At 49.3% G+C, this 15,859-nt stretch overlaps 2 protein-coding genes across 2 annotated transcripts in view; one reads left to right on the top strand and one right to left on the bottom strand.

Moving 5' to 3' along the window:
- The first annotated feature begins 140 nt into the window (after positions 1 to 140).
- LOC149365407 (exosome complex component RRP45-like) lies at positions 141 to 3,016 on the top strand. The gene is made up of 3 exons (XM_089542314.1): positions 141 to 287; positions 486 to 706; positions 1,111 to 3,016. Exons 2-3 carry the CDS (start codon positions 527 to 529, stop codon positions 2,221 to 2,223), a joined length of 1,293 nt encoding a protein of 430 aa, XP_089398440.1. The 5' UTR covers positions 141 to 287; positions 486 to 526; the 3' UTR covers positions 2,224 to 3,016.
- Positions 3,017 to 5,923: 2,907 nt separating this feature from the next.
- LOC149365406 (uncharacterized) overlaps positions 5,924 to 15,859 on the bottom strand; it is a 28,930-nt gene continuing 18,994 nt past the window's right edge. Inside the window, exons 9-12 of the mRNA XM_089568613.1 lie at positions 14,738 to 14,977; positions 10,552 to 10,663; positions 6,543 to 6,655; positions 5,924 to 6,329 (exon numbers count right to left, since the gene is read on the bottom strand). Of these exons, the coding sequence (XP_089424739.1) occupies positions 6,304 to 6,329; positions 6,543 to 6,655; positions 10,552 to 10,663; positions 14,738 to 14,977 (491 nt within the window). The 3' untranslated portion in view covers positions 5,924 to 6,303. The remainder of the gene's footprint in view (positions 6,330 to 6,542; positions 6,656 to 10,551; positions 10,664 to 14,737; positions 14,978 to 15,859) is intronic.

The raw sequence follows: 15,859 nt of genomic DNA, 5'->3' as shown, positions 1-15,859 counted from the left end.
GTTGTGTACAACAATTGTACAACCCAAAAATAATTCCTGAATAAAAATACCAATAATAAATGAAAATTTATTATTTATATTTAATTGATTATAAATCTAATTGCATATTCAACTGCCGGATATTTGTTTTGGGGCGCTGCGGTCACCGCAGTGCCGCAGTTACGGCAGCAATCATGGCGTCATGGCGCGTGTGAAGAACGTGAGTTCCATGTGGCTTTTGCGGACTTTCGTATATTCGTGTTTTTTGCAGGTTAAGTGCGTTGAAGAGCTTTCCTAACGATCATCAGGTAAGCCGATAATTAGCAGCTGATAAGGCAAACGATGCTGTGAAACAGCCGGTGTTGTCATGTTCCGTTTATGAAACGGGATGCCGAGTCTGTTTACAGCTGCAAACATTAATTTCATGTGGAGTTTTGGACACAAAGTTGCTTAAGGTTTCAGATTTTCCTTCTGCCTTAACATGACTGACGTGCTTTTCACCTCAGGTACTTGACAGATCGCCCGTGGTAGGCGTCTGGATATCACGATGTTGTCAAACGTCGACCAGCTTTCCAACTGTGAGCGCGACTTCGTAAAGACTGCTGTGTCTGAAGACAAACGAGTGGACAACCGGACTTCCAAGGAAAGCAGGAATGTGCACGTCTGCTTCGGCCTTGACAGAGGATGCTGCGTAGCGACTCTCGGCGAGACCAAAGTTCTTGCGCAGGTGAGTGTGAAATCGGTCATTCCAATAACTCGCTGCTGTGGCTCGGTTCCTTTGGCGTTCGGCTACTGATCGTAAGGTGGCGGGATCGAATCCCGGTCGCATTTCGATGCAGGTGTAATGCGACAATGACCGTGTGCTGTGTGATATAAGCGCATAACACCAGGTTGTCTAAGTTGATCCGGAGCCCACCACTACAGCGCCCCTCATAGCCTTTTTGTCACTTCGGGACGTTAAATCCCACAATTCAGAATTCCCTTACAGTAGCTGATTTCCGAGCCAGTAATATCACTTGCACCAGTCTCCCATGAAATATCCTGCATGAGGCCGCTAAGGTTAAACCAAATGATAAACTTGTCCCAAGTTTGTGTATCTCATTGTGAAGTAACACTTTGACTGTTGTGCAGGTCTCTGCCGAGATCATAGTGCCTAAACCAGGAAGACCTGCGGAAGGAGAGCTGTTTGTGAGCCTGGAACTCTCGCCGATGGCGGCACCACATTTTGAAGCAGGTCGCCTTGGCGACTACGGGGTTGAAGTCTCCCGCCTTCTGGAGCGATGCATCCGCGACTCACGCTGTATCGACCTGGAATCCCTGTGCATAGTGTCTGGCGAGAAAGTCTGGGCTCTCCGAATCGATGCCCAGGTGCTAAACCACGAGGGTAACATAGCGGAGTGTGCAGGTATAGCGACAATGGGTGCGCTGACCCACTTTCGGAGACCGGACGTCACTGTTATCGGCACAGAAGTCACAGTCCACAACCCGAGGGAGCGCGAGCCAATTCCGTTACATCTGCACCACTATCCATTCCTCGTGTCCTTTGCCTTCTACGATGAAGGAAAAAGTGTGCTTGTTGACCCCACTGAGATAGAGGAACGAATTGCCGAGGGGCTGCTCACCGTTGGTGCAAATGCCCATTCAGAGATCTGCCTGTTGCACCAGCATGGGTGCACCGTTCGCAAGGATTTGATCCTACTGTGCGCTCGGCTCGCATCAGTGCGTGCCAAAGCTATCGCAGACAAGATCAAAGCGGAAGTGACCAAGGACGAACAAGCGAGGATGAAAAACAGGAGGGTTGGTTTTGCTGCTGCCCTTGAAGCGGATGAGGATGAGAACCTGACTACAATGGCTGAGCCCGAAATGATCGAAATAGATGACGCAGAGCCACAGAAGACCCCTGCTGCAAAAGTTGTGCCAGCACCTGAGCCACCGAAGGCTTTATCCAAAGCGAAGGTGTTCTTGGAAGGGTTGGGAACAGCAACGATTGGCAAGGGTGGGCCGAGCAGCTGGGGTGTTCTGGAGCATTCAAGCAAAAAAGATAAGGGTGCAAAAAAAGGTGCCAGAAAGGCAAGGCAGCATCCGCAGCAAGTGGCGGAAGACGAAAGCGATGACAGTGAGGAAGAAGAGGTGGTAGTCCTTCAACCTGACGAGGCCGCTGCCGATGCAAGGACTGGGAAAGATACAGGAAATGCTGCTGAGGGTGATGTGGCTCGTGGGTGGTATCCAAAGACACCTTTCTGAGTGCCTGTTATGCTAGGCCACAACCAGTTATTGCCGCCTCAGTGCGAATGACTTTGCCTTTGACTGCAGTTTGTGATATGACATATGCTGCATCTGCATTTGTTTTAATTACTAACAGGTGCAGCGTAACATAAATGTTGGGCAGCCTGCATTGGTCAGTATTATGGCTGGCACATGCTTGAGGTAGTGGAGGTGCCGCCATCAGACACGAGCAGTTTTAAATTTTGAAGTTCTGTACCTGTCCACAGGGGCACTTGTGACTCATTTTGCATCATGCTTTGTGCATGAGTAGCTGACTTAGTGCCCTGCAAGTAATGGACCCGAGTAGTAGTGCTCAAAAATGATTTTCATATAACTTTGGTTTGGGTTCCAGTGTCTGATAATATGTTTTTTTCTGCCTCCTGCTGATGTCTAAAAATATAAAAAGAAAGTGTGGAAATGCCTGACTGCCAGGTGGAAATTCCTGACTGCCATCTATCATGAGCATTTTATTGCACATAATGTACATGCATGGTGTAGAAATGTGAACATTAACTGGAGCTCTCAATTGCAGTGTGTGTGCCTGATTTACAGTGGTAGATTGGCAAGTGTTGTGTTGCAACACCATGCATATTTATTTTTGATTGTTTGCGGTATCTGATGGCAATCGGAAGTCAGTATTTTGAATAATTAGGTATGTAATTAGGTGTGGTCATATTTTGTATGGGCATAGCATAAGGTCTTGTTATGGAGCAATATGATGTTTTAATGTCACCATTATTTGGAAGGAACAATAAAGTTTAATCTGCTGTAAGAGTGTGATCTGCCTTTGGAAAGATCTTCGATCTCAGAATTTGTCCTTGAACTTAATAATTCAGTTTTAATTGTGTGTCAAACAATTTTGATTTCAATAGTGTGTGAATGTGCTCCTGCCTTAGTGCACCGAAATTGCTGAATGTTTTAGTGAAGTCTGACGAAACTTACTGAAGGTTGGCTGTTTCACAAGGCACAGCTGCCATATATCTTTCTTGCATATTTGGATACCAGTTTCATAGCCAGGCTTTTTGACCTGCACTCTTGTTGTAGTTTCGCGTCAGGCTTTCGACGCAAAGCTGCACTGCGTCCAATGGTTGTGCTGTCGACCACGGAGGAGGTAGGAAGGCTCGTCAGCTGCCACTATCACTGTCACATGAGGACAGAAGGGGAGTAAAGAAAAAGTCTACAGTGGCTAAGCTACTACTTACCATGAACTCAGCGAGCATGCTGTTCATTCATTAGCACACATCCGGGCACGACCAAGGAGGCAGTCATTGACGTGCATGGGTCCTTCCATGGGGGGGGGGGGGGGGAGGGTGTTGGTAGCGCCGCTTCATCTTCTGGGTAGCAGGAAACAATAGGTGACAAAATTTGCGTTCCCCTTCTTGATGTCGATTGTGTGATGTCGAGGCCCTCAAAGGAGGCCTTCCAGCTAATGGCGTAGACCAGTTCTCAAGACGCCGCGGTTAACCAGATTAAGCCATGGTTAGTACCGTTTCTTCTGACGCCCCCTGTCACCCTGCAATGTCGCGCTAACAGGTAACCACGTCATGAGATTTAGCCGACACCATTCGCTGGAGGGCCTCCTTTGAGGGGCATTTACCCCTTCGTTCCTGAGTTGTATCCGACTACAGTCTGTATGCTGCCCTCTTACGCTTGCGGTGCTCTTGAACAACAAAAATATGCTGCATTCATCTGGCTGCGATGTTCGGTTTCACCGCGAAGCCTTCCGCCTCATGGTTGGATTTCGCTTTTGCTGACGCTTGTCACGCTCGCGAGCGTGCTGCATCGTGGCTGGACTGCAGTATAGACCTTTTCACTATTTTCAGCTTTATTAAGCGCGCGTGCTTGTTGAAATGTGCTGCGCATGCACAGTAGATCCCGGAATCAAATCCACCTATCAAAACGCTGCTAGGACAGCACAGTGGAAATATGGCTGCGTCTAAGGCAAATTGTGGCTTTTTGGTGGCTACACGCCGCGGTGGCTCAGAGATGGCCGAAATTCCGGGCAGCTCTACTACGGCACCTCTTTCTTCACCCTGGCAATGGGGCCGCGATTCTTCAGCCCGAGGGTCTAGAAATCGGGCACAGGCGGACCCCATGGGGGGTTTCTCAAAGGAGCGTGTGTAGGCAAATATACCCCCCCGACTCTTCCCTCACTACCAGGGAGAAACATGTTTGGCGCCGTCTGCAAACGCGGACCATACCCACCCCATCTGTACTCTACCACTACCGATCCACCCCACCTTCCTGCCCTCTGTGCAATGCACAGGAGGCAAACCTGACCCATATCGTCCTGTCCTGTCCCGCTTCGCCTCCGCCCGGCGGACCAATGCCACTCCAGCATGGGAGGACTGGGAGACTTCAACGCTCCATGGACCCGGCAAGACAAAAGATCGTCGCCAGCCGCGCTGCCAACGTCATGGACCTTTTAGGCATGAAAGTTTGAGTGTGGTGGGGTCGTGCGGGGACCCAAGGGCCTGGGAGGCCCGAATTCCTCTGCACAATAGTTTTCTCTCTCTCTCTCTCTCCTTCACTCACTCTTTTATCCCCTCCCTTACGGCACGGTTCGGGTATTCACCGATATATGTGCGACAGTTGCTGCGCCATTTCCTTTTCTCGAAAGCAATTTTCAAATTTTATTTTTTTGAAAAAGTCTGACTCACATTTTTTTAAAGTATCGTTAATATACACGATACGCTAAAAATATGTATTTATGACACCGACATTCCGATACTTCCATTTCTGGCAAGCAATACCCAATACAGATAAAAAAAAAATAGGCAGTGGCTTATCTCTGGTTAAGCCTGGATATACAAGCGAAAAGCTGCAGTTACACTTGGTTTGACGTCATGGCTGTCGCAGTTCGCGCACAATGCACTGGTAGCACCACGATAACGGTGGAGGCGTTCGGCCGTCCACACACTGCCTGTACGGAGGCGGAGGAGGAGACGGAAATCGGCGCGGTTAAAACTGCCCGCAGGAATGCGGAGAGGAGGGTTGCCGGCTGCGATGCGGGCAACACGCTGCTGCAACGAAAGGTCAAACGGCAGGGAGGAGAGGAGTGCGCGCAGTAGTAGCGGCAGTGAGAAGACTGCGCACATGCGCAGTAGCGCGCTGCTGCGTCGAAAGGCCAGGCGACGGAGTGACGTCACTCGGTCGCGGCATAGGCGAAGCTCGGCTCCGACCCTCGTAGTAAGTTTTTCGCTTCAAAAATGCATCCAAAGATAGTATATCGAAGATAAATGCATCTTTGATACTTCCTATGCCTGGTGTTACGGAAGGTCTATAAAGCTCTTATTGCTGATGGAATGAATGAATACTTCAAACTGTCGGCGTGGCGTGAATATTTTCGCTGTGGTTTAAACAATGCCTTTGCTTCTGCAATAGAAATATACCTGAAGTGGTAATATTGAATTCGTTTTGAAGGAGTTGGAAAATGGATTAATCCTGTGCGGTGTCCTCTGGCAGGCTTCGGAGAAGTGTTTCGCGCCGTACTCACATCGCCGATGGGCCCATGTGCTCAGAAAATGGCCTTCCATAGTAAATCTATTTTATAGGGTCTTAGAACCATCAAGGCTGTAGTTTGAGCCTGTTTGGGGATTTCTCGCTTTGGTGTTGTTGTACTGCGCTGGGAGGCTAAGGAGCGCACGACCGGCGACCATGCTGCCAGCTTGCTGCAGTCACTCGCTACATCGTCCACTTTATGGAAAATAATAAATGGCCTCGGGTGCTGTCAGTGATACAGGAGATGACGCTGTAGTCGGATGATGTATCAGCTACGCACTGCCATTACACCGTCGCTCTAGTTCGTTTTCCTGAAAGAGGTAGCACATCACCGGCGGCTAGGCATCCATTCACTAGAGGTACTATCGTGCGGTGCACTTAATAAAACAATCTGAAGACCGGCACTGGGATTGCTGGTGGAATTGTCGTGTGTTGAAATGGCACATACCCATGATGGGGTGATTGCCCAGCGTTCGCAAGGATTCGCAAAAATAACGAGTTTTTGAAACCGAAGCAATTTTGAGAAAGGCGGAGAAAGTCTCATTTCTTCGTTTTTTGCTATCTCATGTCGGTGCCTCCGAAACCTGCAAATAAAGAAGTGAAAATGCTATTATGTCACTTGCCATTATATAGCATACGTTGTGGTGCACACAGCACGTACCTATGGTCACAAAAGTTCACTGCAAGCAGTTGTACGCTATTCTAAAGAGCCTTTAAATTACGAACAGTCTAGCTGGGAAGAATGACAACGTAGCTAATTTTTGACATTCCTTTTACTAAATGGTCGACGCCCTTACCGGTAGAGATATACCCATCGTCAAGCTCGTCAGCGAAGACGGATGGTGGAGGTGATGTAGCTAGAAATGTACACTCTGCAGGGGAGCGGCAGACCGTTCTCTCGGATGTGTTGCTGAAACATTCAACATACTGGCAGTCAGTGCAGCGACAAAGGGGGGCACATCAACAGGTATTATTGCAGAGCCACTAATTGCACGAAACATTTATTCTCCTTTTTTTTAAACGGGTCCACTGTATTAACTCGCGAGCCTTGTGCTCACGTGGTGTGGGCCAGGCAATAATATTTTTTATTTATTTTTCTCTTGCCCACTTAACTCAGTATTCATTATTCCTGACCTGGCACTTTTGTACCGGAGGCAAATTTATGGGAGGAATTTCTACGGAGAGGATTAGACGGAGAGGGACGTGAGATATGAGTCGAAGGCTTGCAAGTAGAACGTATGTCCCCCGCCATTTCCTGTTCCTCCCCATAGAGTAATGCCTCTTGCTCATCTAGACCACCCTCCGTCCCGAAAATCAGGAAGCATCTCAGTCTCTCGCATCGAAAACCAGTTTCTGGCTACAGCACTAGTGGTTGGCGCATGACTTCACATGACCTGGCTGGTCTGGCTGGCTGTTCCAGTGACAGCTTCAGAGCCTACACTCTTTTGGTTTCGCGCTGCGCGCTTTTGCGAAAAGTGTAGCGCCCTTTGTGGTCACACCGCGAACTACCAAGCGAGGGCGAAGTGACAAGAAGCGCACCCGATTACATCCTGACCAGCGATAAAGATCGCAGCGCCCTCCGTTTTAGCTCCGGGAAACACTCAGCGATGGAAGCTGCAGGACTTCGCGCGGAAGTTACCCCGTTTTACTGCGCTAGCTGTTAGTGGCACGTCGGGCAGAACCTCGTTGCCCGAAGCCACACTTTATGACGCCAGCATCGAGAATAAGAAAACTTAAAAATTGGTTTTTGAGGAAAGCAAATGGCGCAGTAATATGTTTCACATCTCTGTACGCACGAACCACGCCGTAAATTCCCGAAGTGCAAAATCGCGTCGCGTACGAAACCGGAAGCGCCATATAGCATTGCCACCATGCATTGCAGTCAGCCTTTTAAAGGAGTATAGACACCTAATTTTGGTGGCATATTTTCCAGAATGATGCGGAAGAGACTACTATGCATGAGTCAGCATGTGGTATTCCCCTACGACCGCTGAATAATTTAATCGAATTTTGCTGTCATGCTATTTCAATTTCAACAGCCGAACGATGGCTCTTGGATCTTGGTGGCTGTGGCGCCAAAGAGATGTAATAGGTCACGCGAGGCATCGAAAAACTACGATATCAGCACTGCTTCATCATTTCAATTCACTGCAGCGCTGATGCCAGCCTTCCTAAAGAGCCGGAATGACAACAAATGTAGAATCAGCGATTATATTGCAGTTTTTCATGGCTCACGTGACCTCACGTAGTTTCATGGCTCACGTGACCTCACGTAGTTTCATGGCTCACGTGACGAGAGCAGTGTGGAATGAAGCACAACTCTTGGTTCGGAATATTCGAGCTTAACAATAGACTTGCATGGAACCTGGGTATTGATTTAGGCAAGATGTGTGGTATATAGCTGGTTGTCTGCGAGTGTGAACGCTTCGACAGCTAGTGAGAGGACACATTCTGAAAATACTTGGGGCTGTGAATTCCTCAGGTTTGTTATTGGAAATCAGTGGGAGAGGCATTTGTGTTGCAGTGGACGTAACATGGCCAATTTTGATAACTGTAATTTCTTGGAAGTGCCTACCTTTTTCTTGTTTTGTTGTTTTATTACTTGGCCAGGGGCCGCAATATTGTCATGAGCTGAGGGCAGATACGAAAGTGACGTAACCTTTTTTTTGTGCTGCATTAACTGCTATATTCCAACCTACACTGAACACAGATTGCCTTGAAGCAGCTGTTTTTATGGGCTGTATGGCTGTGTGTGTTTTTTCACATTATGAAGTGGTGTTGAAAGTAGTTTGGTTTGATTTCATACAGGTTCACCTGGCCAATGGGGTACATCTCACCAAAGAGGTCTATGACCAATTGCTCACAGTGCCAAAGGACTCGCACTTCGTGAAGCGAGCCGCGACTGCCATTTGGTCGACGGAAGTGCTCGCTAAGCGGAGTGTGACGGGCACACTGTCAAACCGGTTCGTCGCCCAAGGCGGAGAGAAGCCGCCTCAACAGCCCCTCACCCCCCACAAAGTTGATGCACTGAAAGGTGAATGCGGTCATCTTGCTCTCTGTTCTGCGATTTAACTGCAGTTTAACTCTCAAATTTATTAGTAAGCAGACTAAAGTTTTCACTCAATGTGCTCTGTGTCCGCAAAAATTGATTGCTGTTGGTGTTACACATTCTGTGTGATTGATATTGTGCTTCCACCTTCAGCCATGAAATTAAATTTTTATGTGTTTTTAAAAGAAAATAATGCCTGAAAGGTTTATTGTTCACAGTGGGAAAGCAATTGAGGAATTTTGATAGCAGATAATTTGACAGCTAGTGGAAGAAAGGACCATATGTTGTGGCATCATCACAACATCCCCACTGGATTGTGAGAAAGCTGCCCATCATGGCAGGTAGCAGTTAAATTAATGATTGGTTGTGAGAGGTGGCTGTTAAATAAAGAAAACTGTGAGCCGCAGAGCTTAAATGTCCCCTCAATTTTTTTTTGTTTGTTTACAGCTGCATTCTAATGTACCGCAGCTAAATTAACTAGTGCGGAGATCCAAATGTGCGTCATTCTAACAATCATGGTGCATTTTCTTTTCTACGCAGTGTTTTTCACGCACTACGCTTCAAAAAAGGGCTACGCAGAGGAGGACGTCGCCAAGGCCTCGAAGAACATTCGGATGTGGCTCTCACAAAAAGCCTGTGAGCTGCGGCGACAGAGGCCCCCAAAATAAACATCTTGCGTAAGCATAGAAAATTGCATGTTTTTTTATCCGAGAAGTGGCATGGGATTTTTTCCTATGCAACTTTCTCCATATAATGCACCATTACGTCTCACCATACATACCGAATGCAGCAGGGCACATGCCAGGCTCGTGATACGAGCCTGTATGCCTGCATGCATGGAAACGTCGTCTGGTGTCACGGCCTGGTGGATTTTTATGCCCATAAACATCAACCCGGAAACACGAGCCCGGAGACACCAAACTGTATTTTCTGGTGTTAACACCAGGCACATCCTGGTGGGTTTCTCAGCTCCAAAAACACCAGCCCGGAAACACCAGCCCGGAAAAACCAGCCCGGAAACACCAGCCCGGAAAAACCAGCCCGGGAACACCAGCCCATAAACACCAGCCCGGAAACACCAGCCCGGGAACACCAGCTCGGGAACACCAGAACCGTGTCTGAATTTCCACTCTGGTGTTAACACCACATACGGCCTGGTGGAATTTTCGATTGGGCTGTAACCTCTCTTTGACGTCACAGTCATCGTTCGGCTGCTGAAACAAACAGCACGAGAAATTGGATAAATTATTTAGCGGTCGTAGGAGAATACAACGTGGTAATCCGTGTATACTGGTGCTTTACGTCTAATTACCTAAAAAACATGCACCCCTTAAAAGTGCTACCTATGGTGGTGGCCACCATAGCCAGTGGCGTCGTCCGATTTTTATGACACCGCGGTTAATCCTCAGCGATGTCACACAAGGAGGCCCAAGGGAATTAACCACGCACGACGTCATGAGGGTTGGTAGACGCCATTGGCTGATCAGAGATCTCCCGTTAGCTTGAGTTGTATTCGACAATAGCAGGGTGGCGGCTTGCCGCCCCTTAATCAACGCTGCCACAGGCCGTTCGCCCGAGGCGAAGCTCATCGTTGGCAGAACGCTGTACGCGCTGGTAAGTCGAAACCCAGAGCCGCCTCCGTTCGGCACTACGTGTTCCGTATGCGGTCGCCAAGGTTCGAGTACCGCAGCAGCCGCACTCAAAAATCACATTACCGAGAAACGTGATCGTCATATAATTTTTTTTTCTTCACTTACTTCCTGCTTCCAAACAAATAGCCCATCAGTCCCCCTGAAGCTGCACCAGTCCAGAAGCCAGGGCCTCCTCCGGAGCTATTGGTCCAGCCAAAGCCAGGAGTGGAGCCACACCCTGCCAAATAGACACGATACACAACCTTAGTTTGTTTATGCACTAGAGATTATGCAAATAAAAGCTGTGAAATCTGACAAGTGAAATCCTCGTGGTACTGGTAAGAGACAGTGTACATCGAGGTTACCAGCGGCGCAAGGATTAGGTTGCCTCGATAAGGGGGGGGGGGGGGCGCATTTCGCGGTGGGTAAAAGAGATGGGCCTCGTTAAGGAAGCGGGAGTTGGAGAGTGAACGCGGAGTAACATACAGCGCCACCGCTACGACGACACTATAGCTATGGTCCATACTATAGCTACAACTTACCACGTGCCGCAGTGCGCATGCGCGGATGGTCCCGCTGCGGCACGCGGGCGCGCAGCTGGCCACACATGGCGCCACCTAGCGCCCTCAGAGCAATTTACGCATACGCAGTGGCGGTGCGCGGCAGCGGTGGTTGTTGCGCGATCCGCTACCGCGCGGCTCTAGTGTGCACGCGCTGATTGGTTCCGACGGAGCAGGCAAGCGCGCAGGGCGCGCAGTGACGACTAGAGCACTGCACGGGCCTCAATCTGAGGCCCAAGCCCGGCCCGGGCCCGAGACCTGAAGCCCGAGCCCGGCCCAGGCCCGCGGCTTCAAGCCCGGGCCCGGCCCAGGCCCGCTAATTTATCGCTCTAGCGAGCCCGGCCCGGCCCGTGAATCTCGGAGTGAAGCCCAGCCCGGGCCCGGCCCGGCCCGTTTCGCAGTAACGCTTGAGGTATACTGCTCACTCTGAGCAAGTAGACTTCTACTAGACCGATAAGAAACTGGCCGACGAAGGTTCTGAAACCACAGTTTGGCTTGCAAAAAGTTGGTAATTTTTAACCCAGAAGGAAGTGATTAAGAGTAGTGCTCGCCAGGCCCGCCTTTTGGACAGTGATCGCGTGTAGGTGCGCAAAGATGAACTCGGAAGTTCCTAGAGCCAAATAAAAAGGGCTGCATACGCGCGTGATACACTACTTTGCATTCCCCCATGATTTTAGTCAGTTATATTAAGCTGCCTAGCAAGCAGTGGGATAACATTTTTGTAGTGAACGCAATCTCACAGTTTTAACTCATAGCCGAACTGGTCGCCTTTCAGCAGAAACGAAAAGCTAAAAGGCTTGAGTATATCACGGTGTGTGTTTTGAAAACTATAAGCGTCCTGAACTAATATGTTCTTGCCGAATGCATTTCTAATAGTGTATAGGTATGTTTTGGGATGACGAACGATCAATGGCCAATTAAGACCGGTTGAATTTTGCTCTTACTGGTGGAGCAGAAGATAATGCGCGAGCCACGTGATAACTTACAGGGCAAAACACTTGTCATGGCAACCAGGCTGAAGAAGCGAGGAGGGATAGATGTGGTTATGAGATGAGATTTACAAACTCTCGCGAACTTTTGTGGCTCTTTCATTTACGAGACGTTCCGGGCAGCTGATCAAAAAGAAAACCAAACGCGTTTTATTTTGTGAATTTTCTCACATGAGAAAAATATGGCTATAAAATAAAAGCTATGTTTTTGGGGCTTAAGGGCCCAAGTGGAGTCAGGCTGGGAGAGACACCGAAGCAGAGGGCTTCGGATCATTTCGATCACCTGGGTTTCTTTAACGAGCAATGATACTACAAAGTATATGGCTGTCATGCTTGCCGCCTAAACAGAAATGCTGCCGCCAAGGTTAGGAGCAAACCCTAGTTCCCCGGCTCAGTAATCAAGCGCCTCGACCACTAAGCCACCGCGGCGTGGAAATAAGGAAATAGATAAGTCAATGAATAAAGCTTGTTTTTTTTTTTTCTCAGCACGTACCATAACCCATAGCTCATCCGTGTCGCGGCTCCAATGCTGTAGTTGTGTACTTCCCTCTGTAATAGTGAATGAATAGTCGGACACCAGCCATTTCTGTACACACTCAAGCCCGGCTCGGATCAGCAGCTTTAAGCCCGAGCCCGGCCCGGGCCCGCCGCTTCAGGCCCGGCCCGGCCCAGGCCCGGCAAAACAGATCGTGTCCCGGCCCGGCCCGGCCCGCAGGCCGGGCCGGGCCCGGGCTTTCGGGCCAGCCCGAGCCCGTGCAGTGCACTAGTGACGACAGCACAGTACGTTGCAGTGGCGTCACTAGGCATAGCGGCACCTGGTGCAGTAGCCTGGCGCTTCAATCCCCACATCCTCGTCCCTGCTTCGATGTGTAGTTCACTCAGCAACACAATAAATATTTAATTAAAACATCATACACAAAACACAGTAGCCAACATATTATCACGCGAAGATATATGTACAAAAAGGAAAATAGACGGTCGAAGACAGGCGCAGACGAAGCCGAAGAGCTAGAAGAAAGCGTAGTTCAGCCCTAGTACTGCTATTTCTATTGTTTCTTTCCCGCACCTGTGGTCGCAACGCAATCCACCGATGCCAGAACCGCTTTCCAAGTGCTAAATTGGATGCGGATCATTTGCGTGGTATGGCTTGAGCTGAACGACATGAACAACGCCAATTGCTGGGCGGGTGACCCCGGGTATGAATCGAGCGGATGCGGACCGTGGGTTACGTCGGTTACCTTACGAAACACGCGATAAGTTCCAGTATACGCGAGAACAGTTTTTCGGAGCCCGAAGTGGTGAGATGGACACTGCATGGGGATGAGTTAGCCTGCAGAGGGAAGTGGACTTCCTGTCGCTGGTGGTCGTAAACCGACGACATTTTTGACGACCTACTGAGGGGGAGTACCATGCTTCGAACCCGACCGCGGCGGCCGCGCTGGGCAGGTTGGGATGACGCCGCAAAGTCACATGCCCTAGGTGGGCACGGTCTCTCACGGTCAGCGACACCGACACCGGAATTTTGCTATACAAGCTCCAAAACGCTATCGCATTAATATGCCCTCAGTCTATAGGGATCATAGGCTGTAGTCTGTTTGTGCGCGTGGAACACGAATGGAGGATATCGTCGACGGCTTTTGACTGAAAGTAGTCGAAGAGCACAATGGCGAAGGATAACGTCTTGCAGAAAAAGATGAGAAAATTCAGTAGCGCCACGTGTGTGTAAAAGATGTGTTATAACGTACCTGATCGCTAATTAGCGAGAACGGCAGTTCACTTCCTTAGTGGGACATCGAGGAAAAACCCAGCAGGTCGAGGCCAACATGACAAAAAGTAAGGAGGGACGTCCATATAGGTTGAACGGGATAGGCAGGCAACATAGGTGGCTTTTGTTACGCTCATTGAGATCGTAGGAGGCCACGCAGCGTCGTGCGGTGCAGTATCATCATCATCATCATCATCATCAGCCCGACTACGCCCACTGCAGGGCAAAGGCCTCTCCCATGTCTCCCCAGTTAACGCTGTCCCTGGCAAGCGGTGGGCAGGTCACAGAATTCAAGAAGGCCGATTGGAGCCGCTGGGCACCACAAGTTGCTACTCAGGCTCATCAGGGTGTACACTGCGGCTATACGGCATGCTATCGCGGAGAAGAGATAGTCAGATATCGGGATTAAAAAGTCGGCGCCTTCAATGAGCGGCACTAATGAGGTGCTGCGACGCTGTTTGACAGCGATGTTAAGTCGGAAGCCGGAGGGGCGAGGTCCAACATCGGTCTCACTGAGCCTGGCGACTCCAAACGGTGATGGGAAAAGCACTGCTTGTGGTGCTGCCGTCCGGACTTGTAAGGGACGGTGAACGAATACTCTTGCAGTTGCAAAGCCTAGTGACCCGGTGGACCTTAGAATCAAATCAAATCAGTTTATTTTGCCACCTCGAAATTTCCAGATGGAGGGCAGCTGCAAGAAAAAGGTGCCCGTTGACAGCTTTACTGGCCCGCAGCACCCAGTTTGGCACAGCAGCAGCATCCGCTATCAGAGAAGTAAGCAAGCAAAGAAGATGTTCGGCAGTCACGTCTTTGAAATGCCGACAGAATAGGTGAGGGCAGAATCCGTTAACACGCTTGCATTCAGTGATGAAGTGACGCGTCTATGGCCCTGTTCCTGTTAGTATACAGCGCCGACCCTGTTAGCACAGCGCCAAATCGCCCCCCTTCCACACCCCCCTAGTTACCCACCTGATATATTGAAAATAACGCCAGCTTACCGCCTGTGTATGGATAGGGGAGCGCTGTGAAGGTGGGGTTGTACGGCGGGGGAGCACAGTATTGAGGCTGCCCAAACCCGGGCCCTGCCGCGCACCGGTTGCTCTGCCATTGATGAGTGGAGCCGCATGCCGGAAGGCGCTGGTAGGAATAGCCAGTGCCACCCTGACAGAGCGCCATACAACACAGGCAGAAAGCGTAGGTGACAAAGGCCGAAACGGCGATGAAGACTACGTTCAGCAGTCTTCCTACTGATTCAGAATCTAAATCTTTTATTAACTTGTGCTCAACGTTCCATTTTTCTCAAATCGTCACACTGCCTACAAGATGCACTAGTCATTCTGAAAACACTCTTGACCTTATCTTAACTACATGCCCTGAATCAATTTCAAACCTCAGCATTCTTCCAGGACTTAGCGACCACTCACTCCTTGAATTTACGCTCGAATTCCCTGCCCCCCGAGCAGGAAAAAAAATGAAGATTGTTAGGAATTACAGCCGAGGAAATTACGACGAAATTAATCGTGCATTATCTTCTTTTTGTGACGAATTTTTGAGAAATTTTGAACATCGCAGCCTACAATTAAACTGGGACTTGTACAAAACCAAAACAGCCGAGCTCATCAACAAGCACATCCCCATACGAGTAATTAAGTGCACCAAATCACCATGGTATAATAAAGCTCTCGGAAGACTAGCCAATAAAAAGAAGCGTTTATACCGCCTAGCTAAAACCTCAAAACTATCAGAGCGATGGCAAGCCTATCGCACCGCGAATGCTAGTTACAGTCGCGCTTTACGGGAATCCAAACGCTATTTCTTTCAACACACCCTCCCCAATCTGCTACGTTCAAATCCTCGACAGTTCTGGCGAACAGTAAAAGGCCCTGAAAGCGATAGGATGATTATTAACTCCAGTGATGGTCTACCGTTAACAGATGAACAATGTGCCTCTACATTCAACGATTTTTTTGCAGCATCGTTCTCTAGTCATGCAGACGTCCCTAAACCTCTGTTCGACATACCTCCGCTATCGCCAATGCCTCCCATCACAGTTAATCCAGCTGGTGTCGAAAAGATTATTGATTGCCTGAAGCTCTCTTCTGCTTCTGGTCCTGATGGTA

This window comes from Amblyomma mixtum, chromosome 1 (assembly GCF_055824585.1).
Source record: "Amblyomma mixtum isolate Tamu chromosome 1, ASM5582458v1, whole genome shotgun sequence".
Taxonomy (NCBI): Eukaryota; Metazoa; Arthropoda; class Arachnida; order Ixodida; family Ixodidae; genus Amblyomma; species Amblyomma mixtum.
The sequence above is the reverse complement of the archived record's forward strand: the minus strand, read 5'-3'. Positions and strand labels throughout refer to the sequence as shown.